The sequence below is a fragment of the Helianthus annuus genome, chromosome 14 (genome assembly GCF_002127325.2).
Source record: "Helianthus annuus cultivar XRQ/B chromosome 14, HanXRQr2.0-SUNRISE, whole genome shotgun sequence".
Classification (NCBI taxonomy): domain Eukaryota; kingdom Viridiplantae; phylum Streptophyta; class Magnoliopsida; order Asterales; family Asteraceae; genus Helianthus; species Helianthus annuus.
The window spans coordinates 137,197,292-137,224,900 of NC_035446.2; the positions used below are offsets into that span (position 1 = coordinate 137,197,292).

Sequence of the window (27,609 nt, forward strand, 5' to 3'; positions counted from 1 at the left end):
TCGCAGATTCTATGGTTGTCCAGATCAAGGTTCAACATGTGGATTCTTAGGCTGGTATGATCTTACAAGGTGTCAACGATGCGTGGACATTATCCCAGGTTTGCTTAGGGCAAGGAAAAACCTTGAAGCTTCTAACAGAGTTCTTGTAGACAGAATTCAAGTCACTGAAGATGCCAACAGAGTTCTTGAAGAAAAATTCTATCACAGTGAAAGCAATTCTAAGAAATTGAAGAAGATGTTAGTTTATAGTTGGATAGGGTTTATGTTGTTTGTTCTTTTTTGGATGTACTGACTGTATTCACTGATGGTTTTTGGTTCTAGGATTATGCAAGGCTAGTGTAGTGCAAATATGCACAGTTTTTGTAAACTGGTGTTTATGAACATATGTGTTAATGAATGTTGGATCTGTTTATGCTATGAATATTGAATGTTTTTGTAAACTGGCTATTTAGATGTGCAAAAAAAGTGGCCATTTAGATGTGCCAAAACCTTGCTATTTGACCCATTTCAATACAAAGTGACTGGCCATAAAATTGGCCATTTAGATGTGCAAAGGCTGGCCATTTGACCACATTAACACCTGCACAAAGGCTAGCCATTTGACTACAATAACACCTGCACAAAGGCTGGCCATTTGACTACATTAACACCTGCTATTTGACCCATTTAAACAAGCAAAAAACTGACCATTTAACACCTGCTATTTGACCCATTTAAACAAGCAAAAAACTGACCATTTAACACCTGCTATTTGACCCATTTCAACAAGCAAAAAACTGACCATTTAACACCTGCTATTTGACCCATTTCAACAAGCAAAAAACTGACCATTTAACAACTGCTATTTGACCCATTTCAACAAGCAAAAAACTGACCATTTAACACCTGCTATTTGACCCATTTCAACAAGCAAAAAACTGACCATTTAACACCTGCTATTTGACCCATTTCAACATAAACTAAACTTCCCATTGCCAACATTTGGCCAAAAAGCAGTACATATGCTGCTGATTCAAAGTGCAAGTTACAAAATACATTAACCTAAGTAGCAAAAGACAACGCAGTTTTTAAAGTAGCTTACATACATAAACCTTAAACCTAACAATCATCCTACTAAGCTTGTGCACCCTTGCATGTCCTGATATTATGCCCCTTGGCCCCACACTTGGTACATTTTCCTTTTGTGTTTTTCCTTGTGAGCTTCCCGGTAAGTGCCATGTCCTCCATTTCAACGGCTGACCTCTTCCTTGCTTTCTTGGGTCTGCCAACTGGGGTGTGATGCTTGGGTGGTGTGATGGTTATAGGACTCTGTACTTTAACCCACATACTTCTTCCATTGAGTGGGTTAATCTTGTGTGAATAAACCAACTTCCACCTTTCCATTGTGTACACAGGATGCACCCAACTCTCCAGGGCCCCCACCCTTCCACCAGTAGCTCCCATTTCCCACAATGCAGCCACTGCATGTCTGCAGGGCATACCTGTAAACCATTATACAGAATTGTTACCCCAAACAACCACCAAAAACATATTTCCAATAACTAAAACACTGTAGATTGTATACCTGTTATTTCCCACCTTCTGCAAGTACAAGTACAAGTCCTCTTCTCCAAGTTTACCACACGTGCATGATTAGGTTTACCACTAACCTCATAAAATTCCCCTCCATTCCACTGAACATGGTAAAATGTTGCTTCCTTCTTGATATCCTCAAACTGCTGAGTTGCCCAAGGTGTCAACAATCCTTCACTTTTGTCAATTACATTTAGCACAGTGACAATCCTTCTCATTAAGTATTCTCTTATATATTCCAAGGCAGATATGATGGGTCTGTCTCTTCCTTCCACTATCTTTGCATTGTACACCTCACACATATTATTCAGCAGCATATCAGAAACTGCCCTACCTGTAATAAAATACCACATGTTATAAAGTGTTAAGTGCACATGCCAGATAAATATGATAAGCTATAAACTGTTAAGTGCACATACCAGAGAAATATGCTCTGCACCAGTGTAAAGGTGGGATCTTTGCCAACCACAAGTGGGCTTTCTTGTTGAATGCCTTTAGTTCGTCCATTGCAGTTGTAAATTCTGGAATAGTTGTGGCTGTTGCACACTTCCATAATTTATCCTTGTATAGCTTTCCTTTAAACTGCAGCTTCATATTTTCATGAATGTGCCTGAGACAGTATCTGTGCTCAGCACAAGGAAACAACTTTGAGATAGCTGGTAGAAGTCCCTGGTCATATGACAAAATATTAGCATATTTAACATGTAATGATTTGATTAAAGTAAAAAATTTTCATGAATGTACCTTTTGTCTATCACTGATGAAGGTAAAGTTTGAGTTACAATGAAGATCAAGGTCATCAGCCATGAGTTCCAAAAACCAAGTCCATGAACTAAGGCTTTCTGACTCAACAATTGCATAACAAACAGGATAAAGTCCATTGTTACAGTCTACCCCAACTGCAGTTAGGATTTGCCCTGGGAATGGGCCTTTCATAAAAGCCCCATCCAGCCCTAAGAAATCTCTGCCCAATGACTTGAAACCCTGTCTTAATGCTGCCAAACACACATAAATTCTTTTAAACTGTCTTGTTGGACACCTTGGATTACCAGTTTCCAACTCAATCTTAACAGTGCTTCCCGGATTCTTATCCAGCAATTCATTGGCATAATCCCTGAGCAAAGAATACTGTTCTGTGTAGTCCCCTTCTGCCTGTTTCTTAGCTCTAACTTTTGCCCTGTATGCCTTATATCTTGAGATCCCAATTGAATACTTCCTTTGAAACTGCTCCTGAACTGCTCTCACAGGGACATCTGGGTTCTCATCGATCTGTTCTAACATCTCTCTAGAGAGAAAAGCAGATGTACAAGCATAATGTTTCCTACTTTGAATGCAAGTATGGTTGGTATTTAAAGTCTTTACCAACCAGGTTTCAGCCTCTTGAACTTTAGAAATTAAAATTACCCAAGGACATTGATATTGATGGGGGTTTGTCCTGATCCACCAACCAGGTTTCAGCCTCTTGAACTATAATCAGGCATGTCAACTTCATGGTCTTTTATATTGTTAGCCTCATCAACAATATAGTCACTGTCATCATCACTAGCATGATCATTTTCACTTAAACCATCTACCTCATCATCCTGATCCACCTCATTATCATCATTTTCACTTGAACCATCTACCTCATTATCCTGATCCACCTCATTATCATCATTTTCTACATTGTCCTCATTATCATCTTGATCACGTAATTCTAAATCATCTAAACATGCAGTGTCATTGTTAACCTCCTGCCTAGACCCACTACCTTGACCAACTTCTAAACCTGCAGTATCATTGTTAACCTCCTGCCTAGACCCACTACCTTGACCAACTTCTAAATCATCTAAACATGCATCAAAGTTTAACTTAAAAGGAACAATTGAAAATGGTCCAGGTTCATCAATCTCCTCTATGGTAACAGGTGGCTTAACTTCAACTGGTGAAAAAATATCTTTAATGTTTTTCAACCCATGTGATATGTAGACATTGATTATCTTGTGCTCTTCCACATGTGTACCCAAGTTAAGGCAATCTTTGTCACAGCTCAAGTGTTCAAGACCCTGGTCTAAATTTTTTTTAGGATGTAAAAACATGTAACACATTGGTTCTACACGACCATTATACCCTAAAATATCAAGCATAAGATCAACCTCATGTACAGAGAACTTGTCGATGTCAATCAAGTCTACATGATCGATCTTACCTCCAACATACATACGACCTGGAGGTTGTGTTAATCGACCACCATGATGAAGACGTAGAGTGAATAGATGAGGAAAACCATCTGCAACATGATTTCAACATTATCAGAGTTAATCGACATAAATGAACAAGAAATTAGGGTTTATAATCACATAAACCTTACCATAAAATCGAACAACGTCGGAATCTAGCATCGCTGTTTCTCTGATGTACCAGCCATCTTCATCGGCCATCTTTGTGGCTAAACCCTAAATTTCGAAAGCTAAAGGGGGAAGGAGATGAACCAGAGAAGAGTGAAGGATCAAAGTGGAGGTTTACTGAAGAGATAGGGTTTATATTTGGGGGAATCTCTGCATTTGTGAATGTGCACATTAAATGACTGAACTACCCCTCACATGACATGCACGTGATCAGCTTTAACTGGGAAAACTGACTGGGTTAGGCTCAAAGGGTAAAACGTGCTTGATTTTAATACATAAAGGACAAAACTCGTCAACTTTAAACATAAAGGACACCGCCTGCAAAGTGCCCTAAAGATAAAGGACAAAACTTGCAATACACTCTTTATAAAATTATAGAGTTAGCTAGTCAACCCGGTTGAACCGCTCGGTATAACCTGGTTCAACCGGTTGAACCATTTTTTAGCTTAATCCGGTTTGATTTAAAAACCGGTTTTTAAAACATTGGTTGAGATCAACAAGTCTCAAACGAAGATTTCGCAAAACAAGGAGATAATAATACCAGTTTTTATTTTGACGAGAAAAAGGAAAGGGGATGCTGAATTTACAAAAAGGAGATTTTGAAAACAAATTAAAAGCATCTAAGATTAAAGTTTGAAAAGACGTATTAACAATGACCAACCTTAACCAAATATAGCTAGTTAGTTACTAGCAGAAACCACAAAGGAAAAGAAAATGCTACAATTATGATAAAAGAACCCAAACCATGTAAATAGTCATAATATCATTAAAAGCATACATAAACACATACAAACCCACTACCAAGTGGCCATCAAAAACTTTAATTTGTTTTAGTGACGTCTAGATTTCACCAATGATTGGCTCTTGAGTCCTTTTGGTATCATAATCACCGTAAATCCATTTGTTATATATGAGATATAAGACCACCCGTAGTGTGAGGTTTTGGGCGTTTTTTCCCTAAAAAACGCCCCCCACGCCCCACACCCGCCGCTTGGGTGTTTCTTTCAAAAACATTGTCTAAAGTGTTCTTTTTTCCACGTCTGTTGTTCAATTGTTTTGCCAATAATAGGTATTCTTCTTTTTGTTTGGTCAATACCTTTTTTTGTGTTTTTTTTTATTTAATTCTATTACACCTCTTTTAACATAATACCCTACAATGCCCACATCCTCACTACACCTATTGTAGAAAAACGCCCCATAATGCCTCATTGTTGACTGGACTGCCACATGGCGCAAAACACCCAAGGGTGATGGCATTATTTGTGTCTTCCACTACACATGTTGTAAGTATTGTATTTTCAAACAAGATTACTTATGAATAAGTTTAGATGCCATTCTTAAAATTTAAAACTATTGTTTGTTTGATTTGCTATCCTTTTGTATAAAAGAAAATTCGTTAAACCTTATAACTATCGATCAACTCTATGCTATGCACATGTTGATATACTATAATGGACCTACGTAGTGTTGAAAATAAATCAATCAAACAGTTAATTTATTAATTACTGAGTTATCAGCCAAACCAATTTGTTCCAACTTGAGCAAACTGATTAAAGAAAGGTAGAAGGAGACTGTCCCGTTGTCGGACGAATTTAAAGAACAAGTAAATTAAAACCAACCTGGCGAGTGATAACGAAGATCCTTGAACGAAAGCCTTGAACTGCACGGAAAAAACTCCTGTCCTTAAAGGATTTTACGCGCTCGCATTGCTGTGAGCTGCAGCGTAAACTCCCAGGATTTAATGCAGAACTGATCTGGTATTCCAACAGCAATGGAAACCAGAAAACGCAGAAGCTGGAACGAAAACAGAATCACACAATAGAGAGAGAGAGAGCTGCGAATTTGAGGTGAATAAATGGGTAGCAGGAAGCCTTTATTTATATGTGTGGGTTATACCTGAGAATGAGAAAAATAGGGAGAGATATACCAATCCCATACGAATTCGTTTTTCTGGATGCATATCCATACGAATTCGGTTACAGAATAGCTATCCCATACGAATTCGAATCAGTATGGGATAACCCCCACTGTTTCGAATTAATCTCTATCTCCCTATCTCATTTGAACCACAGATCTGACCCACCTGACCAGACCTTAGCTAAAAATAAAAGCTCCTCAGCTCCTCGCGACGATGCGTACGTGCGAAGTGCAAAGTGCGCCTCAAACGCGACCATTCGCGAGCTCGCGGCTCGGCTCGGCTCGGCTCGGCGCGCGTGTGGGCTTCACCCACTTCTCAACCCATTTATCACTATGGAGGCCCATAAGGGGTAATCCCTTATAAACCACCCAAACTTCACTCACTCCACCAATGTGGGATGGAGGAAACATACCAACTTGTATGTTCCTCTTTAAAATTATCTTTAATATTTCCAACAATCCCCCACCAAGTTGGAATGTTTCCTTTCACTTAGACTAATGATGTCACTAGGTGTCACGGAGATTAAACCCAGTTTATGTTGATAAACAAGAAGAGACAGATTAGATGGTGTCCTATGGAATTAAACCATTAACCTGATAGCCCCCTTCGGTTTACCCCCACACATCACCAGTTGACTTTGCGTTCTCACTGAGCGCGAATATGGCCATGCGCTATAAATCCTTTTCATGACCCTCTAGAAGATAAACCACTAATCTTCAATCGAGGCGGCACCACCCCTAGATCATATAGGCAAAGTTTTACATCATCCACGTTGCTTGGATGCCTCCAAAACTTTGTTAAGAACATATGCTCACCCTTGTTCTCGGCAACGACGTACTATCATACCTCACATGGATCTATCAAATTTGATAGTACCTTCTATCGTTAAGTGACTTCGTTGTTACCCATTAAACTTGAGAAATAGGAGCACTAAGTTCAAGTTGGGTTTCCATCACTAACGATTCTATTGTGGTTTTAGACCCATGTCTCTCGCGGTATTCACAACCAAATCTCTCGTCAGAGGTTTAGTAAATGGATCTGCCAAGTTCTTACTTGTCTTGACATAGACAACCTTGATGGTACCACTTTCAAGCAGTTGTCTCACATAATTGTGCCGAAGACCTATGTGTCTTGATCCCCCATTATACACTGCGTTGTACACTTTAGATAGTGTGGCCTCACTATCACAATACATGGGAATAGACGGCATTGGAACATCCCACAGACGGATGTCAGTAAGTAGATCTCTAATCCACTCTGCTTCCTTACCAGCCGTAGCCAGCGCTATGAGCTCAGCTTCCATAGTTGAGTGGGCAATACACGTCTGTTTCTTGCTCGCCCAAGAAACTGCTCCTCCTGCTAGAGTGAAAATCCACCCACTTGTAGATTTTGAATCATTGGTGCGATCAATCCAGATTGCATCAGAATAACCTTCAAGTATTCTGGAAGAAGACGTGTATATCAGTTCTAAGTTACTGGTCCTTTTCAGGTATCCAAGTACTCTACCCACTGCCTTCCAGTGTTCTGTCCCTGGATTAACAGTATACTGACTCAGTTTGCTTACAGCAAAAGCAATATCAGGACGAGTGCAATGCGTTGCATACATCATACTTCCAATAGCACTCGCATACTCCAGTTGAGCCACTGCTCTTCCAGAGTTCACATTAAGTTTCACACTTGGATCAAACGGAGTATTAAACTCTTTAATATTTAAGTGTTGAAACTTAGTCAGAATTTTCTCTATGTAATGAGATTGACTAAGAGAAATCTGACTTCCAGTTCTCTTCACCTTGATCCCAAGAATTGTATCAACTTCTCCTAGATCTTTCATCTTAAAGTTCAAGGACAAATATTTCTTAGTTTCAGAAATACCTTCAAGGTGAGTGCTGATGATCAACATATCATCAACATAGAGACAAATCACGACTGTATAACCGGGTTCGCATTTAGTATAAATACATCTGTCAGCACTGTTGTGTCGAAACCCGAAAGCAGTCACAGTGGTGTCAAATCTCTCATGCCACTGTTTAGGAGCTTGCTTCAAACCATACAGAGATTTAATAAGTCTACACACTTTGTTCTCTTGTCCAGGCATCACAAACCCTTCTGGTTGCTCCAAATAAATCTCCTCATTTAGATACCCATTTAGAAATGTTGTCTTTACATCCATTTGATGGATGTAAAGCCCTTTCAAAGCAGACACCGCTATTAGAGTTCTAATAGAACCTATTCTAGCCACAGGTGCATAGGTATCAAAATAGTCGACCCCTTCTCTCTGCCTATACCCTTTAGCGACTAATCTCACTTTATAGGCAGAGATGGATCCATCTGGATGATACTTCCTTTTGAAAATCCATTTGGATCCAATAGGTTTCTTTCCCTTGGGTAGATCAGCTAACTCCCAAGTTCCATTTCCCATAATGGAATCCATTTCATCATTGATTGCCTCCTTCCACAAAGGAGCATCTCTTGATGACATTGCCTCGTTGAAAGTTTTAGGATCATCATCCAAATTTACAGCAAAAATGACCTCTCTCGTCACTTTCTTTTGAGTTCCTTCAACCAGGTAAGAAAAGAAATCATCTCCATAACTTTTCTCTTTTCTAACTCTAGTACTTTTCCTTGGTTCTTCAACTATTGGTGAGGGTTGAACCCTTTTCTCAGAAGTACTAGAAGTTGTGGTGCCATTTGAGTTTTCATCATCTCTAGAAAACTTGTTCTCAAAGAATTCCACATCTCTGGATTCTACAACTATACCTGATTCGTCATCCAACAATCGGTAAGATTTACTATGCGAAGCATATCCAATGAATACACTCTTGAAAGCTCGTTCTCCCAGTTTGAGTGTCTTTGGATCAGGTACGCGATAGTAAGCAAGACAACCCCAAACCCTCAAATGCTCTAGGTTTGGTTTTCTTCCTTTCCATAACTCATATGGACTCGTAGGTATCACACGACTAGTGATTCTATTATGAACATAACATGCGGTTAACACAGCTTCCCCCCACATATTACGAGGTAGACCTGATTGGTTTAACATACAGTTAGCCATCTCTACCAAGGTTCGGTTCTTTCTCTCAGCCAAACCATTTTGTTGGGGAGTATATGGTGCAGTTCTCTCATGTATGATGCCTTCTTCTTCGCAGAATGCATCAAACTTTCGGTTAAAGTATTCTCCGCCTCTGTCCGAGCGAAGAATTTTAATGCGTTTCTCCTTTTGTTTTTCAACCTCAGCCTTATATATTTTGAATGCCTCAAAAGCTTCGTCTTTTGAATGCAACAAATAAACATATAAGTATCGGCTCGAGTGTCACGGCCCCCGACCCGGTTTGACCCGTTTCGGGAGCCGCGGGACAGAAAATCCCGTGGTATTTATTTTTATAGCGGAAGTCTTAACAGGATCGTTTTAAACTTTGAAAATTTGCCCGAGTATTATTTATTTACATTTCGGGATAATCCCGTAAATATCATAATTTCATTATTTTACAAACATGTTTATTTATTTTAGTTGAGCCACCACTTCAAGCTTGATAGTGCTCCGTAGCACGTGTACTTAATTCAATAAGTCACCTGAAACATGTTGTAAAAAGGTTTTGTCAGCGGGGAAATACTGAGTGAATCATTCAGTTTTGTTTAAAACGACACATAGTTATAAATTACAGCATAAGAGCGATTACAATGGCATTATCTTATTTTATATCTGGTATTGCCACCCGTGTGACGATGGTCATATCACTATTGGGTCCAGTCACCCAATTAGTGACGTTTTATCACTGTTAGGGCTTGTAGCCTAACCACTGTTAGGGCTTACTGCCTAACCCTGTGAGAAATTAGTAATGTGCACAATACCCCACTAACCAGCGGTTAAGATAACCACGACTTAATCCCTGTAATTATAACACTTTGAAAATAATTTGAGGTATTGTAATACTTACTCACAAACTGTGAGAAAACAGTTTAAAAAGAAGAATGACTCACATTGCAGATTTAACGGGCAAGGTATAAGCCTAATGATTTGCCTTGATTTAACCTAATTTAATAATAATGCACACACAATAGGTTAGTAACTAATTCAGCAGTTACGTCAATTCACGAGATCAAACCCTCACAATGATTAACAAGTGCAATACTTAATAATTCAATCGGATTCACAACGAATAACAGAGCATAGTCCGAATTCGAACAGCACTCTAATATTCAAGTCGAAATCACGACGAATAATCAAAGTACAAGCTCAATTTGAGCAGCACTCGGACAATCGTTGGATAGTTATAATCGATCGGATGTTGAATCGTAATAGCGATCGAGTTATTACCCTGATTGCGGCAGCGTTTCGTGACGTGTGTGTGTTAATTGAAGTAATTTGGTGATATCTCGACGTACAGAACGAATTCTCTCGTCGAACTAACGCAGGAAATCAAGTGCCAAACTCCTCTATTTATATCTGAATTTTGGTCTCCCTCGCGTGTCACGACAGGAAAACATGGTCCTGGCGCGTGGCGCGACGGGTCACTTTTAATATGAGGTAGCCACGCGTCCCAGTAGCTTGGGTGAGTCGACGGTTCGAGAAAATTCGATTTCTATCAAAAACAGTTTGAGAAATACTAACTAGGAAATACCCCCCCTGAGTTTTAGGGGCCCTGATCCTGATTCCGATTGTTATGAAAATTTTAGGGTTAGTGCAGAATTACTTGGGTGTCTCAATTAGGGTTTTCTTGTTGACTAATTATCGTCCTAATTATGGATTTTAGTGGCAGTTGTTACATCCTCCCCACCTTAAGAAAAATCTCGTCCTCGAGATTTACTAAAATAGATGAGGGTATTTTCGCTTCATCTTTGATTCCAGTTCCCAAGTGTACTCTGGTCCTCTCCTGGATTCCTATTTGACTTTTACCAACACCAATCGTTTGTGTTTGAGAAACTTGACTTTTCTATTTTCAATTTGTAGTGGTTTCTCTACAGATTCAGCTTTTTATTTACCTCTACATCTTGAAGAGGTACTACCAGGGATTTGTCAGATAAACATTTCTTGAGGTTGGATACATGAACATATCATGTACTCCAGCTAATTCTTCTGGTAGTTGTAAACGATAAGCTACTGGTCCTATCCGTTGGATCACTGGGAATGGCTTTACGTATAGCTTATTTTCTTACCGAATTTATAAATTCCTTTCCAAGAAAATACTTTCAATAGCATTTTGTCTCCAACTCGAACTTCGACGGCTCTTGTTTGTTATTTGTATAATTCTTCTAACCGTCTTCAGTCTTTTCTTAGTGATACTGAATATCACAGGTGTAGTTACTGAGGATTTCCTTATCCTCATGTTTAATCTTTGCTCCAATATATATCTTAAATTCTTACGACCCATATGGATAATAAACTTACTTAGATAATGTTTCCTAACCATAAGGGTAACTTGTGGTTTCTAATTTTTAAGCTTACAAGGGGTAAGGCTTTCTTCGTGCTTTTGCAATTGCCTTGATGCATACACAATTACCTTTTTGTGTTGCATTACCATACACCCAATTTCTAGTTTTGAAGCATCACCGTATACCTTTAAAATCTTCTGTTCTTTCTGGTAAGGCTAGGATTGGAATATTTGTTAATTTATGCTAGAGGCTTCTTTTTTTTTTTTTTTTTTTTAAGTTCTTATTTAGGATTAACTGTTTTAGCTTAGTTAAGGGTATATATATCTAAGAGAATCCTTAATAAACTTCCTATAGTATCTGACTAAATTTACAAAATTCCTAATTTCCATTTAAGAATTACGAAATCTTCCATTTTAGTGATTTGCTGCTATCTTAGCAGGATCTAAGTGAATATCTTCAGGATTCATCATGTGACCTTACGTAGTTTATTTCCTGTAACCATAATTACTTCTCCGGCGGGTGCCTAGATTTTCTATAAAGTTCTTTTATTACCGAGAATTCGAGCAGGGTTGGTTGCTACTCCATCTATTTCTAACACAACATCAACTCGGCTAATTTCATAGGAATTAGATTGGCAAAAAAATTCTATGACCTGAGAGTTCTATATTTTCCCTTTTTGCCTATTTCGACTGTAAAGATTTGCCTAAGTTTGACTAATGATAGGTTAAGAGTTTGACAGAATGAAATATTTATAAAACCTTGGTTTGTACCAGAGTCAAATAATACTCGTACCCACTATGATGTCAGGAATGAGTTCAGCTTCCTGAGTAGTTAATTGAAAAGCTCTTGCGTTTTTCTTGGTAGTCCCTTCTGCAGGTTTCGTCTTTTCGTTTGCTGGATGGCCTAATTTCGGGCAGCTTGTTCTGAAGTGTCCGGGTTCTCCGCAATTGTAGCAAGTGATTGCCTTCTTTTTCCTGCAATCCTCTTCTCGATGTCCTGGAATTTTGCAAAAATTGCAGCATCCTTTACATTTTCCAAAATGCTTTCCTTTGCAGATATCGCAAAATGGAATAGTGGAAAATCGCCCGTTTTCTCTTTTCTTAAATTTGTTACTATTACCTATATGAAATTCTTGGGAAATTTTCTGGGCTAATTCCTTCCTCCTATTTTCTTCCCGTGTACGTACTACTCCGTCAGTTAGAGTGTTAGCTAATTCTACCGCATCGTCAATCGTGCGTGGTCTTGCAGCTTTGACAATGTCACGAATCTCACTAATCAAACCCCAGATATAGCGAGAAATGAGTACCGGTTCTGGCGAAGCTAGAGTAGGTACCATTCTGGCATACTCAAAGAATTTTGAAGTATACTGTCACGACCCCCGACCCCATCTAGCCGGAATCGGTGCCGTGAGCAGTCCAGTGGTACCGGTGATTATTTTAAAAACATTGCAGCGGAAATTTCATCAGGACCGTGAGTTAGGAAAAATATCAGAGTTTGGAAACACCGGATTTTATTTAAAAAGATGGAATAAATTCCATGTTTTACAAAGGTAGCTTTTAATGAAAACAATATTTCTTAAGTTGATTTAATTAATAAAATAAGCCACTTCTTGAAGTCTTCTAGTGCCGGATCCAATCCTTACTCCAGTCTACTGTAATTACCTGAAACGCGTTTTAAAAAGGTTTTGTCAGCGGGAAATACTGAGTGAGTTCATTCATTTTACTGAAAACGACACATTTGTTATAATTTACAGTATTAAGAGTTTTTACATATGTTTATTATCAACCAACATTTCAAGAATAGGTATTTGTCACAGACCAGCTCTGTGACTGTGGTCATATCACCATTGGCTGGCCCAATGAGTGACGTATGTCACAATTAGGCTCGCCCACCTAATGTGAAGGAAACAATGATAACAATACTGTGCACAATACCCCACATACCGGCTGTAATTTGGTGATTACATAAACTTAATCACTGTAATTATAACTTTTGGAAAATGATTTGGAGTATTGTAAAACAGTTAATAAAAAGAGAATGACTCACAATTCAGCATGCAGGATTGAGTTAACAAACTTCTTGATTCTACTTTTCCCGATAATTAAGCATGTACTTTATTATTCTGGATCTTCTGATGATTTAATAGTTTGTTTGATTGTAAGGGTGTAGTTGGGAGTATTCTTGGTAGTTTAACAGAATGGAATACGTATTGGTGAAAAACCTAAATCAACTCTTAACAATTTTACAAGAACCAGATTAATGATCAATACAGCAGTTACGATAATTCCCCGAGATCAATTTTTACAATGAATGTCCAGGTGCAATACTTCGGCTCATTTATCAAAATGACAAACGATAAAGTATAGTACTTCAACTCGTATATCGAATTATTGACAACGACAAAGTACAATGCTTCGGCTCATTATCGAATTATCGACAACGATAAAGCATAGCCCAATGTGGGCGGCACTTAGACATTCTTTGGGTATATTGATCCCGGAAACTAAATCGTAATAGCGATCGAGTAATTACCCTGTTCCGTGGTAGCACCTCGCTAACAGTGTGTGTTTAATTGGAGTATACTATGCCTAATTCGAAGCACAGAGGGAGTTTCTTCGTCGAACCAACGCACAGAAGCCAGTCCCAACCTCTACTATTTATAGCTGGAATTTAGTCCCCCTCGCGCCACGCGAGGGGTCCCCTTGTTCCTGTCGCGTGGCGCGACAGGTTGCCTTTCGCCATAGGGTTGCCACGCTTAGGAGTAGGCTAGCTGAGTCAATAATTCGGCCAATAGTATTTAGACAACGTTTTTATGAAGATAATCGTCAACTAGGTTTTGCCCCCCTTGAGTTTTAGGGGCTCTGATCCTGATTCTGATTGCTATGAAAATTTTAGGATTTGTGCAGGTTTACTTGGGTGTCTCAACTATGGTTCCCTATTGGGTAAATAGAATAATAGGCAGGACTTTTGATGAAAGTTTGTTTATAAAATAGAACTAATAAATAAATAGTTTTGGGTGCTTTATAAAAAGAGAGTAAAATGGTGGGAAAAGGAATGGACCTACTATGTAACTTTAGGGTTTGACTAGAAGGACTCCTGGTATAACTTTTGGGTATAACTTTTGGGTTATTAAAAATATATTTTGCACTTATGTTAAGTATAGTACCCCTAAATCAACCTTGTCCCGAAGTCCCGAGATAGAATCCAAACGAACTTAGTCGGGCAGAGCCTTGACATGCGTTATGGGACTCAGATCAATCGGAAAGGGTAGCGGTGATTGGGAGTTACAATACTTAAAACAGGGCAGGGCTTTATTATTATTATAGGGTAAATAAAATAAATAAATAAATAAAACAGAATGTTAAAAGATAGCAGATGGCGAGACAAAAGGAAAAAGAATGAAGGTTTGTGAAGCTTATACTGCTTCTCTATTTATAGTTTGATATAACTTGGAGTTCACTCCAAGTTTATTGTTGTTCTTATCAATTTCGAGACACGTAGACAACTTTTCTTAATTGTGAAGTTTATTTATATTTTTATATGTAAACAGGCATTTATCAATATATGGACACGTAGAAGTTATTAGTTTTTGAATTCATATATACTAATTTTTTTTTTTTTTAATATATGTATTCAATAATTTATTATTTTATTCCTAATGACACGTCCATTTTAGTTTAATATAAATTTTGATTATTATTATTATTATTATTATTATTATTATTTATATAATTAATTTAACTGTTTTACTTGTTTGGTGCTTATAACTTTTAGAGTATGGCTTTTTGGAAAACAGTACATATGTTTAAAATGAGAATATTTTTGTCTACATTTGGGTCTAAGTTTTATTAAAAATGGAGTAGGTTCAAATATAATGTATTTCTTTAATTTAATTATTTAAACGGCTCATGGGTCCGACTAGGTACTTCATATTTCAAATTTTCAACTTACCCATAATCTACTCGTCTAATAATATAAGTTTATATACTTTTAAACAGGTTACCTATATATAGCCCAATTAATAATATTTCAACCAACTATATAAAATAATGTTTAAAATTATTTGGGTTGAATATTTATATTAAAAATAAACTAGTTACTAGTTACTAGTGGTTAATAAATTTAACCAAACCTTATAATTTACATGATAAAAATAGGGATGTTACATCCTCCCCACCTTGTTTTAAATCTCGTCCTCGAGATTTGGGCTACGATATTTCTTTTTTTTTTTTTAGAGTTATCTTACTTTTTGATTAAAAAGAATAATATTAAGGTAAATGATATCAAATTAAAATATCAAATTTTGTGACTATGAGTTGTACAGTAGATAGGACTCAATGGTTCAACTGAATTAGTGTAAGAATTCGATGACAAACGAATGAGATGAAATGGTATAGTTTACAAGGTGACTAGGTTCAGGCCAAAAGATATATGATAAATAGATTTTAGAATAAATGTGAAGGACTTTTTAAATCAATAAAATTTATTTAAAAGAAATCTTACTTGATTGACAACTGAGGAAGACTTAGAATTGACGGGAAAAAGCATGAAAAATGATTTGTCAAATAGTAACTTATGATATGAGAAATTCTATGTATTGAAATGAGTGAATCACAAATATACACCCAAGGACAATAGAGTTAGTGTATCATTATTTAGAGTTCCAAGTTGTTTTAAATTGTGAAATAATATGATAGTATATTATTGGTGACTATATTTTTCATATTATGTCATAGAGATGGAAATATAAAAAGAACAAGTTGTTTTGGCATGACCAACTATTATATTATATTACTAAAGCAAATGTAATATATATTATTTGTTACGCATTTTTAGTATATGTAAATGGTTACCACTTTCAATTAAATATTATTTTAGTATTGTATTATACTATGTAAAATAACTTATATTTATTATGTAATATAGATTACAAAATACTATAGTGAAGTTATTACATTTATAAAATATTTTAGTATTATGATTTTGTAAAAGAATCACTACTATTTATAACGTTTAAATGAAAGTTGTGAATAAAAGGGGTAAAAGTATTTGTAAAATATTTTATATAATACTGGGTAAATTTTATGTGATTACTTATTTTTATTTTGAAACCATATAGCGTTGTAAAATGTAGTTACAAATGTTGTGGTGACTATTCTTTATGTATTACAATGTTCTTCTAACCCAATGTAGTCGCTGACTACTATATTATTCTTATATGGTTATTTTCTTGCTAGAGTGTTATAGTACATAATTACTACAAAATATGTGATACATAATTATTTATGTAATTTTATTAGTCCTTCTAAAAATATGTCTTCTCTTTTTAGTATAAAGTAAAATTAAAATTTACTTAAATAGGTATGATGATTTATATATATTATCTAGTTATTATCATGGTTGGATATTGGTTAGTGCTGCCTTGTTTAAGCATAGGTGGCCAGTCCATGCCTAACTAAGGCTAGACTATTCAATACCTGTCCTTGACAATAATCCTAGTATCTGAAAATAATAATACCAATAAAATAAAATTGATATTAATTGTCAATAATAAATGCATAAACTTAAATGAGAATATACTTTAAACAAAATTTTATACGTAAAAATATAATTTCTTTACCTTAATGGTTTTAACAAAATTTTAATTACAGAAATACTATATTGTAAGTTTCTATATATAATCAATTAAGTTTATACAATGTCTTTCGATTAATGATGATAAAGTAAGAAATATCACGAAAGGCTCGGTTGGTTGTAAGGACTACGGAATTTAGGACATGAAATGGTGGATCATTATTTTAGCACATAATTGTGTTAAGATTGCTTTTATAAAATAAATCAATAAAGCGGATTCAATATAAATAAATAATTAAATCTTAGATTAGCGCAATCTTCAATTTTGTGAAAATGTCATCACGAAGTGATCGTGATCAAAGAAATAATTCAGTGAAGTCGAAGGCCAAGAAAGCATGTTATGGTTCAAGAGAATTGAAGTGCTTGTCGGGATTATTTTGAATATGATGGCTTCAATTCATCATATGGGACTTTGAATTGAGTACGTATTGCGAGCAAGTTAACTGGGTTTGGATAAAACGAGTTTTAATAAGAAAGTTCAAACATGATCACAAAGAAACCATGTTTCCCTTTTAAAAGAAAATCAAGTTTTTTTTCAATAAATTCATTGATTCGATATTAAAGAGTCATTGCTTTGTAAAAACGCGGTTTACAATGCAAAGATCAAGTATAGCGGAACGATATTTGAACTTTTGATAAAACAACAAATTGAAAGGATGCCTTCCTAGGGTCTTATAACTTAAATGAACCACATACGCAACAAATAGTGCATGTGTATCGTGTGGATTTACACAAGAAACGAAATGGATCAATATTTGCTATTATGAAAGAATTCTTTATGGTATGATGACCATTAAAAGAACACGAAAGTCAACTTATTATAGGCAGAAGTTAGAATTGAAAGAAATATAAGAACTATATCTGAAATCTCATGTGATAACCGTTGTTACGTGACAGTACCAAGGAATGTCGAATGAAATGAAATGAAATAGGGAATTTGCAAAATTATATGACTTCTTTTGTAGTGCTAATAATTATGATTCAGGTTAGACTATGCACCGATGTTTGTGAAATATTGTTCCAACGTACCTCATCGACATTTTGATCGTTTGTAAGATCATGTGGCAAAGTGCCGATTTTTGATTAGGAGTTCTTTTACCGACGGAATTAATATTGGTGTTATCGTGCCTAATTTATATTTTTCAAAGATTTTGCTTTGGAAGTCGTGTGTGATAAACTTCAACATCTGTGGATGTATAATTTAAGTTTCATGTATTTTCTTGTATATTAGCACAACTTTACCTACTTCTTACTGGCGTTAATAGTTTATGGTAACGTATTGGTAATTCTTATATATTTTTGATGGTGTCCCAATTTAATGGGTTTTTAGTATTATTTTGTTGTAGATGATCAAACAAAATAATGTTTGATATCGATATAGGTAAGAGATTTTTGATAAAGGAATCTAGATTTATTATTGATACATATACTTGTGTTTTATCCTTAATTATCAATTATTATGACTTTTGAAATTTCTTATAGATATACATATCTATATAATCATATATTTCACATGCTGTAATATACATACCTTTTATAAGGTTAATGTATTTAACAGATTCTTATTTCTAAAAACAAGTCTGATGTCAGGCCATGATACTTATTTGGGGAAATCTTGTCATTTGTTTGACATTTTATATACCCCATCTTACCCGGTTCGCGCCGGAGAGGTAACCTCAGTATATCCGGACAAGCTGGAGAGTCTGCTACTCTATACCCAGTTTTGCCGGAGAAAATTTTCTATTTCCCATAAATAGTATCTTTTCAAGATTTTAAAAATGTCTCTTTTATTAGGACTTTTATCCAGAATCAAGGAAATTTATATTTTCATAATATATTTTTTATTCTTGACCAAGTAATACCAATAAACAAGAATAAATAGCAATTAAATGCTATTGCCTGCTAGTCGTTATTCTTATTGAATACCAATTATACTTATTTATACTCATATAAGTAATTTTATCATGAAGCTTATATTAAGACAAAATTCTTAAGTTCGAGTCTAAATATCATTCAGAGTGCTATCAAATAATATTAAGTTTCTAACTTTCCGTTTAAGCTTAGGTATTATTATAACACCTATTTGCGTAAACAAGTGGCTTAGCTTATACTAAGGCATCTTTTCTTATGTTCAAGTCTAAATACTATCAGATGTGCTACCAGTTAAGTTAATAGTAATTTCCTAACTCTTATATTTAAGCTTAAGTATTGTCATCACAACACTTATAGGCTTAAAGCAGTGGCTTAGCTCTGATACCACCTTCTGTCACGACCCCCGACCCCATCTAGCCGGAATCGGTGCCGTGAGCAGTCCAGTGGTACCGGTGATTATTTTAAAAACATTGCAGCGGAAATTTCATCAGGACCGTGAGTTAGGAAAAATATCAGAGTTTGGAAACACCGGATTTTATTTAAAAAGATGGAATAAATTCCATGTTTTACAAAGGTAGCTTTTAATGAAAACAATATTTCTTAAGTTGATTTAATTAATAAAATAAGCCACTTCTTGAAGTCTTCTAGTGCCGGATCCAATCCTTACTCCAGTCTACTGTAATTACCTGAAACGCGTTTTAAAAAGGTTTTGTCAGCGGGAAATACTGAGTGAGTTCATTCATTTTACTGAAAACGACACATTTGTTATAATTTACAGTATTAAGAGTTTTTACATATGTTTATTATCAACCAACATTTCAAGAATAGGTATTTGTCACAGACCAGCTCTGTGACTGTGGTCATATCACCATTGGCTGGCCCAATGAGTGACGTATGTCACAATTAGGCTCGCCCACCTAATGTGAAGGAAACAATGATAACAATACTGTGCACAATACCCCACATACCGGCTGTAATTTGGTGATTACATAAACTTAATCACTGTAATTATAACTTTTGGAAAATGATTTGGAGTATTGTAAAACAGTTAATAAAAAGAGAATGACTCACAATTCAGCATGCAGGATTGAGTTAACAAACTTCTTGATTCTACTTTTCCCGATAATTAAGCATGTACTTTATTATTCTGGATCTTCTGATGATTTAATAGTTTGTTTGATTGTAAGGGTGTAGTTGGGAGTATTCTTGGTAGTTTAACAGAATGGAATACGTATTGGTGAAAAACCTAAATCAACTCTTAACAATTTTACAAGAACCAGATTAATGATCAATACAGCAGTTACGATAATTCCCCGAGATCAATTTTTACAATGAATGTCCAGGTGCAATACTTCGGCTCATTTATCAAAATGACAAACGATAAAGTATAGTACTTCAACTCGTATATCGAATTATTGACAACGACAAAGTACAATGCTTCGGCTCATTATCGAATTATCGACAACGATAAAGCATAGCCCAATGTGGGCGGCACTTAGACATTCTTTGGGTATATTGATCCCGGAAACTAAATCGTAATAGCGATCGAGTAATTACCCTGTTCCGTGGTAGCACCTCGCTAACAGTGTGTGTTTAATTGGAGTATACTATGCCTAATTCGAAGCACAGAGGGAGTTTCTTCGTCGAACCAACGCACAGAAGCCAGTCCCAACCTCTACTATTTATAGCTGGAATTTAGTCCCCCTCGCGCCACGCGAGGGGTCCCCTTGTTCCTGTCGCGTGGCGCGACAGGTTGCCTTTCGCCATAGGGTTGCCACGCTTAGGAGTAGGCTAGCTGAGTCAATAATTCGGCCAATAGTATTTAGACAACGTTTTTATGAAGATAATCGTCAACTAGGTTTTGCCCCCCTTGAGTTTTAGGGGCTCTGATCCTGATTCTGATTGCTATGAAAATTTTAGGATTTGTGCAGGTTTACTTGGGTGTCTCAACTATGGTTCCCTATTGGGTAAATAGAATAATAGGCAGGACTTTTGATGAAAGTTTGTTTATAAAATAGAACTAATAAATAAATAGTTTTGGGTGCTTTATAAAAAGAGAGTAAAATGGTGGGAAAAGGAATGGACCTACTATGTAACTTTAGGGTTTGACTAGAAGGACTCCTGGTATAACTTTTGGGTATAACTTTTGGGTTATTAAAAATATATTTTGCACTTATGTTAAGTATAGTACCCCTAAATCAACCTTGTCCCGAAGTCCCGAGATAGAATCCAAACGAACTTAGTCGGGCAGAGCCTTGACATGCGTTATGGGACTCAGATCAATCGGAAAGGGTAGCGGTGATTGGGAGTTACAATACTTAAAACAGGGCAGGGCTTTATTATTATTATAGGGTAAATAAAATAAATAAATAAATAAAACAGAATGTTAAAAGATAGCAGATGGCGAGACAAAAGGAAAAAGAATGAAGGTTTGTGAAGCTTATACTGCTTCTCTATTTATAGTTTGATATAACTTGGAGTTCACTCCAAGTTTATTGTTGTTCTTATCAATTTCGAGACACGTAGACAACTTTTCTTAATTGTGAAGTTTATTTATATTTTTATATGTAAACAGGCATTTATCAATATATGGACACGTAGAAGTTATTAGTTTTTGAATTCATATATACTAATTTTTTTTTTTTTAATATATGTATTCAATAATTTATTATTTTATTCCTAATGACACGTCCATTTTAGTTTAATATAAATTTTGATTATTATTATTATTATTATTATTATTATTATTTATATAATTAATTTAACTGTTTTACTTGTTTGGTGCTTATAACTTTTAGAGTATGGCTTTTTGGAAAACAGTACATATGTTTAAAATGAGAATATTTTTGTCTACATTTGGGTCTAAGTTTTATTAAAAATGGAGTAGGTTCAAATATAATGTATTTCTTTAATTTAATTATTTAAACGGCTCATGGGTCCGACTAGGTACTTCATATTTCAAATTTTCAACTTACCCATAATCTACTCGTCTAATAATATAAGTTTATATACTTTTAAACAGGTTACCCATATATAGCCCAATTAATAATATTTCAACCAACTATATAAAATAATGTTTAAAATTATTTGGGTTGAATATTTATATTAAAAATAAACTAGTTACTAGTTACTAGTGGTTAATAAATTTAACCAAACCTTATAATTTACATGATAAAAATAGGGATGTTACATATACCCTCGGCAATCTACATCTACCATTCGGTGACTTAAAAACTTATTTGCCATTTGCTCTTTTTCATATTCGGGACAGAATTTCCTTTCTATTAATCGTTTAAATTCTTCCCACCCCATGGTATAGGCTACATTACTTCCTTTAGCTTGTAACACTGTATTCCACCATTCTAATGCTTCTTCCTTGAAAAGGTGCGAAGCGTACATAACCTTATCTTCCTCAACACATTTACTTATTCTAATTACTGCCTCGGTTTTCTCTAACCAACGCAGTGCCGCAGTTGCCCCTTCATTGCCTGCGAACTCTACGGGTTTACAGGCAAGGAACTCCTTATAAGTGCAACCAGGCGTTGCAGCTTTCCTTTTCTTAGGGAGCGGAGCTTGTCGCGGTTCTTTATCATGATTAACATGATCATTGCCTCTGTTTACGCTATTACTGAAATTATCTTCAGAAATACGTTTGCTAGGAATGATTTGCTGTGGTTCTACGGGATCTTTAACAGCAGTGACAATTGCTGGAATAGCGTTGGCTATCCCCTGAGCAATCATTGTTGGAATAGTATTAGCTATCCCTTGAGCAACGATATTTTCTATATCCTGCCTAGTCATATATTGACCCCCTGACTGTTGCTCAGATTGATTACCCTCGTTAACTGGTTCGTTATTAGCATTTTCCATTGGATAACTAATTTATGAATCAATAATTAGTATATAAGAAATAATTCAATGTTACATTTAATTGCACATAATCACATATACGAACCCAATTCTGTAAATTTTCTAAGATTTCCATTATATCATGCTTCTATATACAACCGTTTTATTTATTTATTTTACACATACTGATTTTACTTATTACTATTACATAATCGTAATTTCATAACTCCTTTATCCTTTCGTTAGATAATAGTCTAACAACGGTGTTTCCTTTGGATTGTATTTTCAGGAGATTTGTTTCCCAATCTCTTGGATCCTATTCCCAACATTCATTAATTCCTGACCCAAGTGGTGAAGTCTAGCTGTTTTCTTGTTACTCTTTGGTGGATTTGGTAAAGGTTCTAGGTTGAACTAAGGAAAAAGCTTATAGGGATTGTTCTGTAACTGTATTTCATGAGTCAACCATTCGTTTATTTTGAAAGGTTGCGAGTGTACTGAAAGGTTTGGAATAGCTGGTTCTAAGTTCCTAGATAGTTGTGTTTCATTAATAGTCTTGATAATACTATAGTCTGTTATTGTAAGATCTAATTCTTCTTGAGATGGTAACCCCTTAATTTGCCTAGAACTTTCTTCGATTTCCGGGTTCTTAGGCTTGATAGGTAAAACATTAAATTCTATAGGTTCCTCCCTATCTGGTATATACCTATTAAAATCTCTGGAAACTTCTATTCTTACTGGATAGAGATTGAAATTCTGAAGGTTATCAGACAAATTACTCATGCTGTTTTTTGCACAATACATACAATTATTATGTCAGAATTTATAACAAATTTTGATAGAAATATGTGTTTATCTACCAGAACAATTAGGATTTTAAAGTACCCTAAGTTTTATTTATAAGTTTATATATATACTGAGTAAGGCTTCTAGATTTGTAAGGGTACTGAAATTTTAGTCTAAATTGCTAAACATATAAAATCTGTTTCATACTATATGCAATTAATCAGATAGTAAAGCACATAATCACAGAATAGTAATTTAATAAGATTAAGTATTTTGTAAATACTTAATAGGCTTAAATCAGTGGCTTGATCAGTGGCTCATTTTAATTATTGGCTCTGATACCACCTTTTTCTGTCACGGCCCCCGACCCGGTTTGACCCGTTTCGGGAGCCGCGGGACAGAAAATCCCGTGGTATTTATTTTTATAGCGGAAGTCTTAACAGGATCGTTTTAAACTTTGAAAATTTGCCCGAGTATTATTTATTTACATTTCGGGATAATCCCGTAAATATCATAATTTCATTATTTTACAAACATGTTTATTTATTTTAGTTGAGCCACCACTTCAAGCTTGATAGTGCTCCGTAGCACGTGTACTTAATTCAATAAGTCACCTGAAACATGTTGTAAAAAGGTTTTGTCAGCGGGGAAATACTGAGTGAATCATTCAGTTTTGTTTAAAACGACACATAGTTATAAATTACAGCATAAGAGCGATTACAATGGCATTATCTTATTTTATATCTGGTATTGCCACCCGTGTGACGATGGTCATATCACTATTGGGTCCAGTCACCCAATTAGTGACGTTTTATCACTGTTAGGGCTTGTAGCCTAACCACTGTTAGGGCTTACTGCCTAACCCTGTGAGAAATTAGTAATGTGCACAATACCCCACTAACCAGCGGTTAAGATAACCACGACTTAATCCCTGTAATTATAACACTTTGAAAATAATTTGAGGTATTGTAATACTTACTCACAAACTGTGAGAAAACAGTTTAAAAAGAAGAATGACTCACATTGCAGATTTAACGGGCAAGGTATAAGCCTAATGATTTGCCTTGATTTAACCTAATTTAATAATAATGCACACACAATAGGTTAGTAACTAATTCAGCAGTTACGTCAATTCACGAGATCAAACCCTCACAATGATTAACAAGTGCAATACTTAATAATTCAATCGGATTCACAACGAATAACAGAGCATAGTCCGAATTCGAACAGCACTCTAATATTCAAGTCGAAATCACGACGAATAATCAAAGTACAAGCTCAATTTGAGCAGCACTCGGACAATCGTTGGATAGTTATAATCGATCGGATGTTGAATCGTAATAGCGATCGAGTTATTACCCTGATTGCGGCAGCGTTTCGTGACGTGTGTGTGTTAATTGAAGTAATTTGGTGATATCTCGACGTACAGAACGAATTCTCTCGTCGAACTAACGCAGGAAATCAAGTGCCAAACTCCTCTATTTATATCTGAATTTTGGTCTCCCTCGCGTGTCACGACAGGAAAACATGGTCCTGGCGCGTGGCGCGACGGGTCACTTTTAATATGAGGTAGCCACGCGTCCCAGTAGCTTGGGTGAGTCGACGGTTCGAGAAAATTCGATTTCTATCAAAAACAGTTTGAGAAATACTAACTAGGAAATACCCCCCCTGAGTTTTAGGGGCCCTGATCCTGATTCCGATTGTTATGAAAATTTTAGGGTTAGTGCAGAATTACTTGGGTGTCTCAATTAGGGTTTTCTTGTTGACTAATTATCGTCCTAATTATGGATTTTAGTGGCAGTTGTTACATCGAGTCGTCACAGAAAGTGATAAAGTATCTCTTACCCCCACGAGTAAGAACTCCATTCAGTTCACAAATATCTGAATGAATTAGTTCTAGTAGTGATGTATTGCGTTTAGGAACACTTGGAAAAGGTTTCTTTGTGAATTTTGATTTAACACAAGTTTCGCATTTTTCAAAGTCTTTATCATTTAATTTTAATAAACCTTTAGTTTGCATTTTTTCAATGTTTTTAATATTTGTATGAGCTAAACGTTTATGCCATAAAGAAATTGAACAAGCGATATAATCAGAAGACATAATTTCATTCAAATCAAAACCAATTGCATTACATTCACCAACACTAGAACTAACACTACCACCACTATCACTATCACTTTCATTCCCAAACCCATCAATCACTGAAACGCCCCCTTCATCCGAATCTTCTTCTTCACCAATCCCATCTTCAGCTAAGTCAAGACGATACATTCCACCCGTGTTCTTTGCTTGACCCACATAGATGTCGTTTAGAGAAAACTTCACACGGAGATTCTTGATAACCAGCTTGTAACCATTCCGATCAAACTTATCAGCAGAAACAAGACCCTTGGTGATACCAGGAACATGCAAAACGTCCTGAAGAGTAACCACTTGACCATCTCTAAAGTTTAGCCGCACCGTGCCTTTACCACGAACCTCTACACGATGTCCATCAGCACATACCACCACTGTTCCTTGAGGAACAGGAGCATAAGTCAGAAACGAGCCACGATTCCCACAAACATGAACAGTGGCTCCAGAATCCAAAAACCATCCTCTACATGCCACAATGCGTGTATATTGAGAAAGCATATTAACTTCACCAAGACCCACATTGGCCACTAGATTGGTGACTTTCTCAACATCAATAGCACTTGTAGAACCAACCGTAGATCCAGATTTCCTTTGAGAGCACTCTCGTGCATAATGCCCTGCTTCTCCACAAACATGACATTTACCAGACCTCTTTGGTTGATGGTTGTTAGTGTGTTGTGACTTCTTGAATTCTTTCTTCTTTGGTGCTGTAAACTTCTTATTCTTTGATGATGCCCCTTTTCCCTTTTGACCAGATCCTCCAGCAACATGATTCACACTCGATCCGACTTTACCTCTTTTGTCCCTGTTGCGTGTTTCCTCCTCAATTCGAAGGTGCTTCAACAGTTCATCCAAAAAGTAGTCCTCAGACTTGTGCATCATTCTCTTTGAGAAATCTTTCCAACCAGGAGGCAATTTTGCAATAATGACCCCTACTTGAAATATTTCTGGCAGCGGAATAGAAAGTGCAGTCAATTTGTTAACAAGAACTTGGAGTTCATGCACCTGCTCCAAGATTGACTTGTCATCGACCATTTGGAAGTCTAGGTACTTGGCAATAAGGTATTTGATAGTACCTTCTTCATGAGCCTTGTACTTATCTTCCAAAGCTTTCCACAATTCTCTAGCACTTTTTATCGGTGCGTACAAGTCATAGAGACGATCCGAAAGGGAATTTTTGATGTGGCCCAGACAAAGATCTTCAGCTTCCTTACGGATAAGTCTTTGCCTTGCCAAATCTTCATTTGGGAGCTCTCCTGCTTCACCAGGAGGGTCATCAGGGATTGCAGGCAAGTCAGGATCAAGGATATAGTAAAGTTTCAGCACAACTAGCATGAACTTAACCTTGTCCGCCCAGCGGGTATAGTTCTGACCATCGAATCTGTCCAACTTGACAAACTCTTGATTCATGAATCTCAGATTGGCTGTTGGTAGTTCAGAGTCCATTTATTCTGTTGATTAAAACACAAGATAAAATCCTTTAAGATTGTTGAAAATAAATCAATCAAACAGTTAATTTATTAATTACCAAGTTATCAGCCAAACCAATTTGTTCCAACTTGAGCAAACTGATTAAAGAAAGGTAGAAGGAGACTGTCCCGTTGTCGGACGAATTTAAAGAATAAGTAAATTAAAACCAACCTGGCGAGTGATAACGAAGATCCTTGAACGAAAGCCTTGAACTGCACGGAAAAAACTCCTGTCCTTAAAGGATTTTACGCGCTCGTATTGCTGTGAGCTGCAGCGTAAACTCCCAGGATTTAATGCAGAACTGATCTGGTATTCCAACAGCAATGGAAACCAGAAAACGCAGAAGCTGGAACGAAAACAGAATCACACAATAGAGAGAGAGAGAGCTGCGAATTTGAGGTGAATAAATGGGTAGCAGGAAGCCTTTATTTATATGTGTGGGTTATACCTGAGAATGAGAAAAATAGGGAGAGATATACCAATCCCATACGAATTCGTTTTTCTGGATGCATATCCATACGAATTCGGTTACAGAATAGCTATCCCATACGAATTCGAATCAGTATGGGATAACCCCCACTGTTTCGAATTAATCTCTATCTCCCTATCTCATTTGA

General features: G+C 36.1%; 2 protein-coding genes across 2 annotated transcripts; both read right to left on the reverse strand.

The window, feature by feature from the left end:
- Positions 1–1,113: 1,113 nt before the first annotated feature.
- On the reverse strand, positions 1,114–2,853 carry LOC110907433. Its single transcript, XM_022152416.1, has 4 exons — positions 2,317–2,853; positions 1,992–2,241; positions 1,565–1,906; positions 1,114–1,481 (listed from the first exon to the last, which is right to left on the reverse strand). The coding sequence occupies exons 1-4, from the start codon at positions 2,851–2,853 to the stop codon at positions 1,114–1,116; spliced, it is 1,497 nt and encodes a 498-aa protein (XP_022008108.1).
- Positions 2,854–3,026: 173 nt separating this feature from the next.
- LOC110907434 lies at positions 3,027–4,325 on the reverse strand. The gene is made up of 2 exons (XM_022152417.2): positions 3,923–4,325; positions 3,027–3,841 (listed from the first exon to the last, which is right to left on the reverse strand). The coding sequence occupies exons 1-2, from the start codon at positions 3,990–3,992 to the stop codon at positions 3,027–3,029; spliced, it is 885 nt and encodes a 294-aa protein (XP_022008109.1). The 5' UTR covers positions 3,993–4,325.
- Positions 4,326–27,609: the final 23,284 nt, after the last annotated feature.

Coding starts and splice junctions, on each gene's coding strand:
- LOC110907433 (XM_022152416.1), bottom strand. CDS start 2,853: ATGTTAGAACAGATCGATGAGAACCCAGATGTCCCTGTGAGAGCAGTT. Junction 2,242..2,316: donor TCATCAGTGATAGACAAAAG/GTACATTCATGA, acceptor TCATATGACCAG/GGACTTCTACCAGCTATCTC. Junction 1,482..1,564: donor CAGAAGGTGGGAAATAACAG/GTATACAATCTA, acceptor AATGGTTTACAG/GTATGCCCTGCAGACATGCA.
- LOC110907434 (XM_022152417.2), bottom strand. CDS start 3,992: ATGGCCGATGAAGATGGCTGGTACATCAGAGAAACAGCGATGCTAGAT. Junction 3,842..3,922: donor CGACGTTGTTCGATTTTATG/GTAAGGTTTATG, acceptor ATCATGTTGCAG/ATGGTTTTCCTCATCTATTC.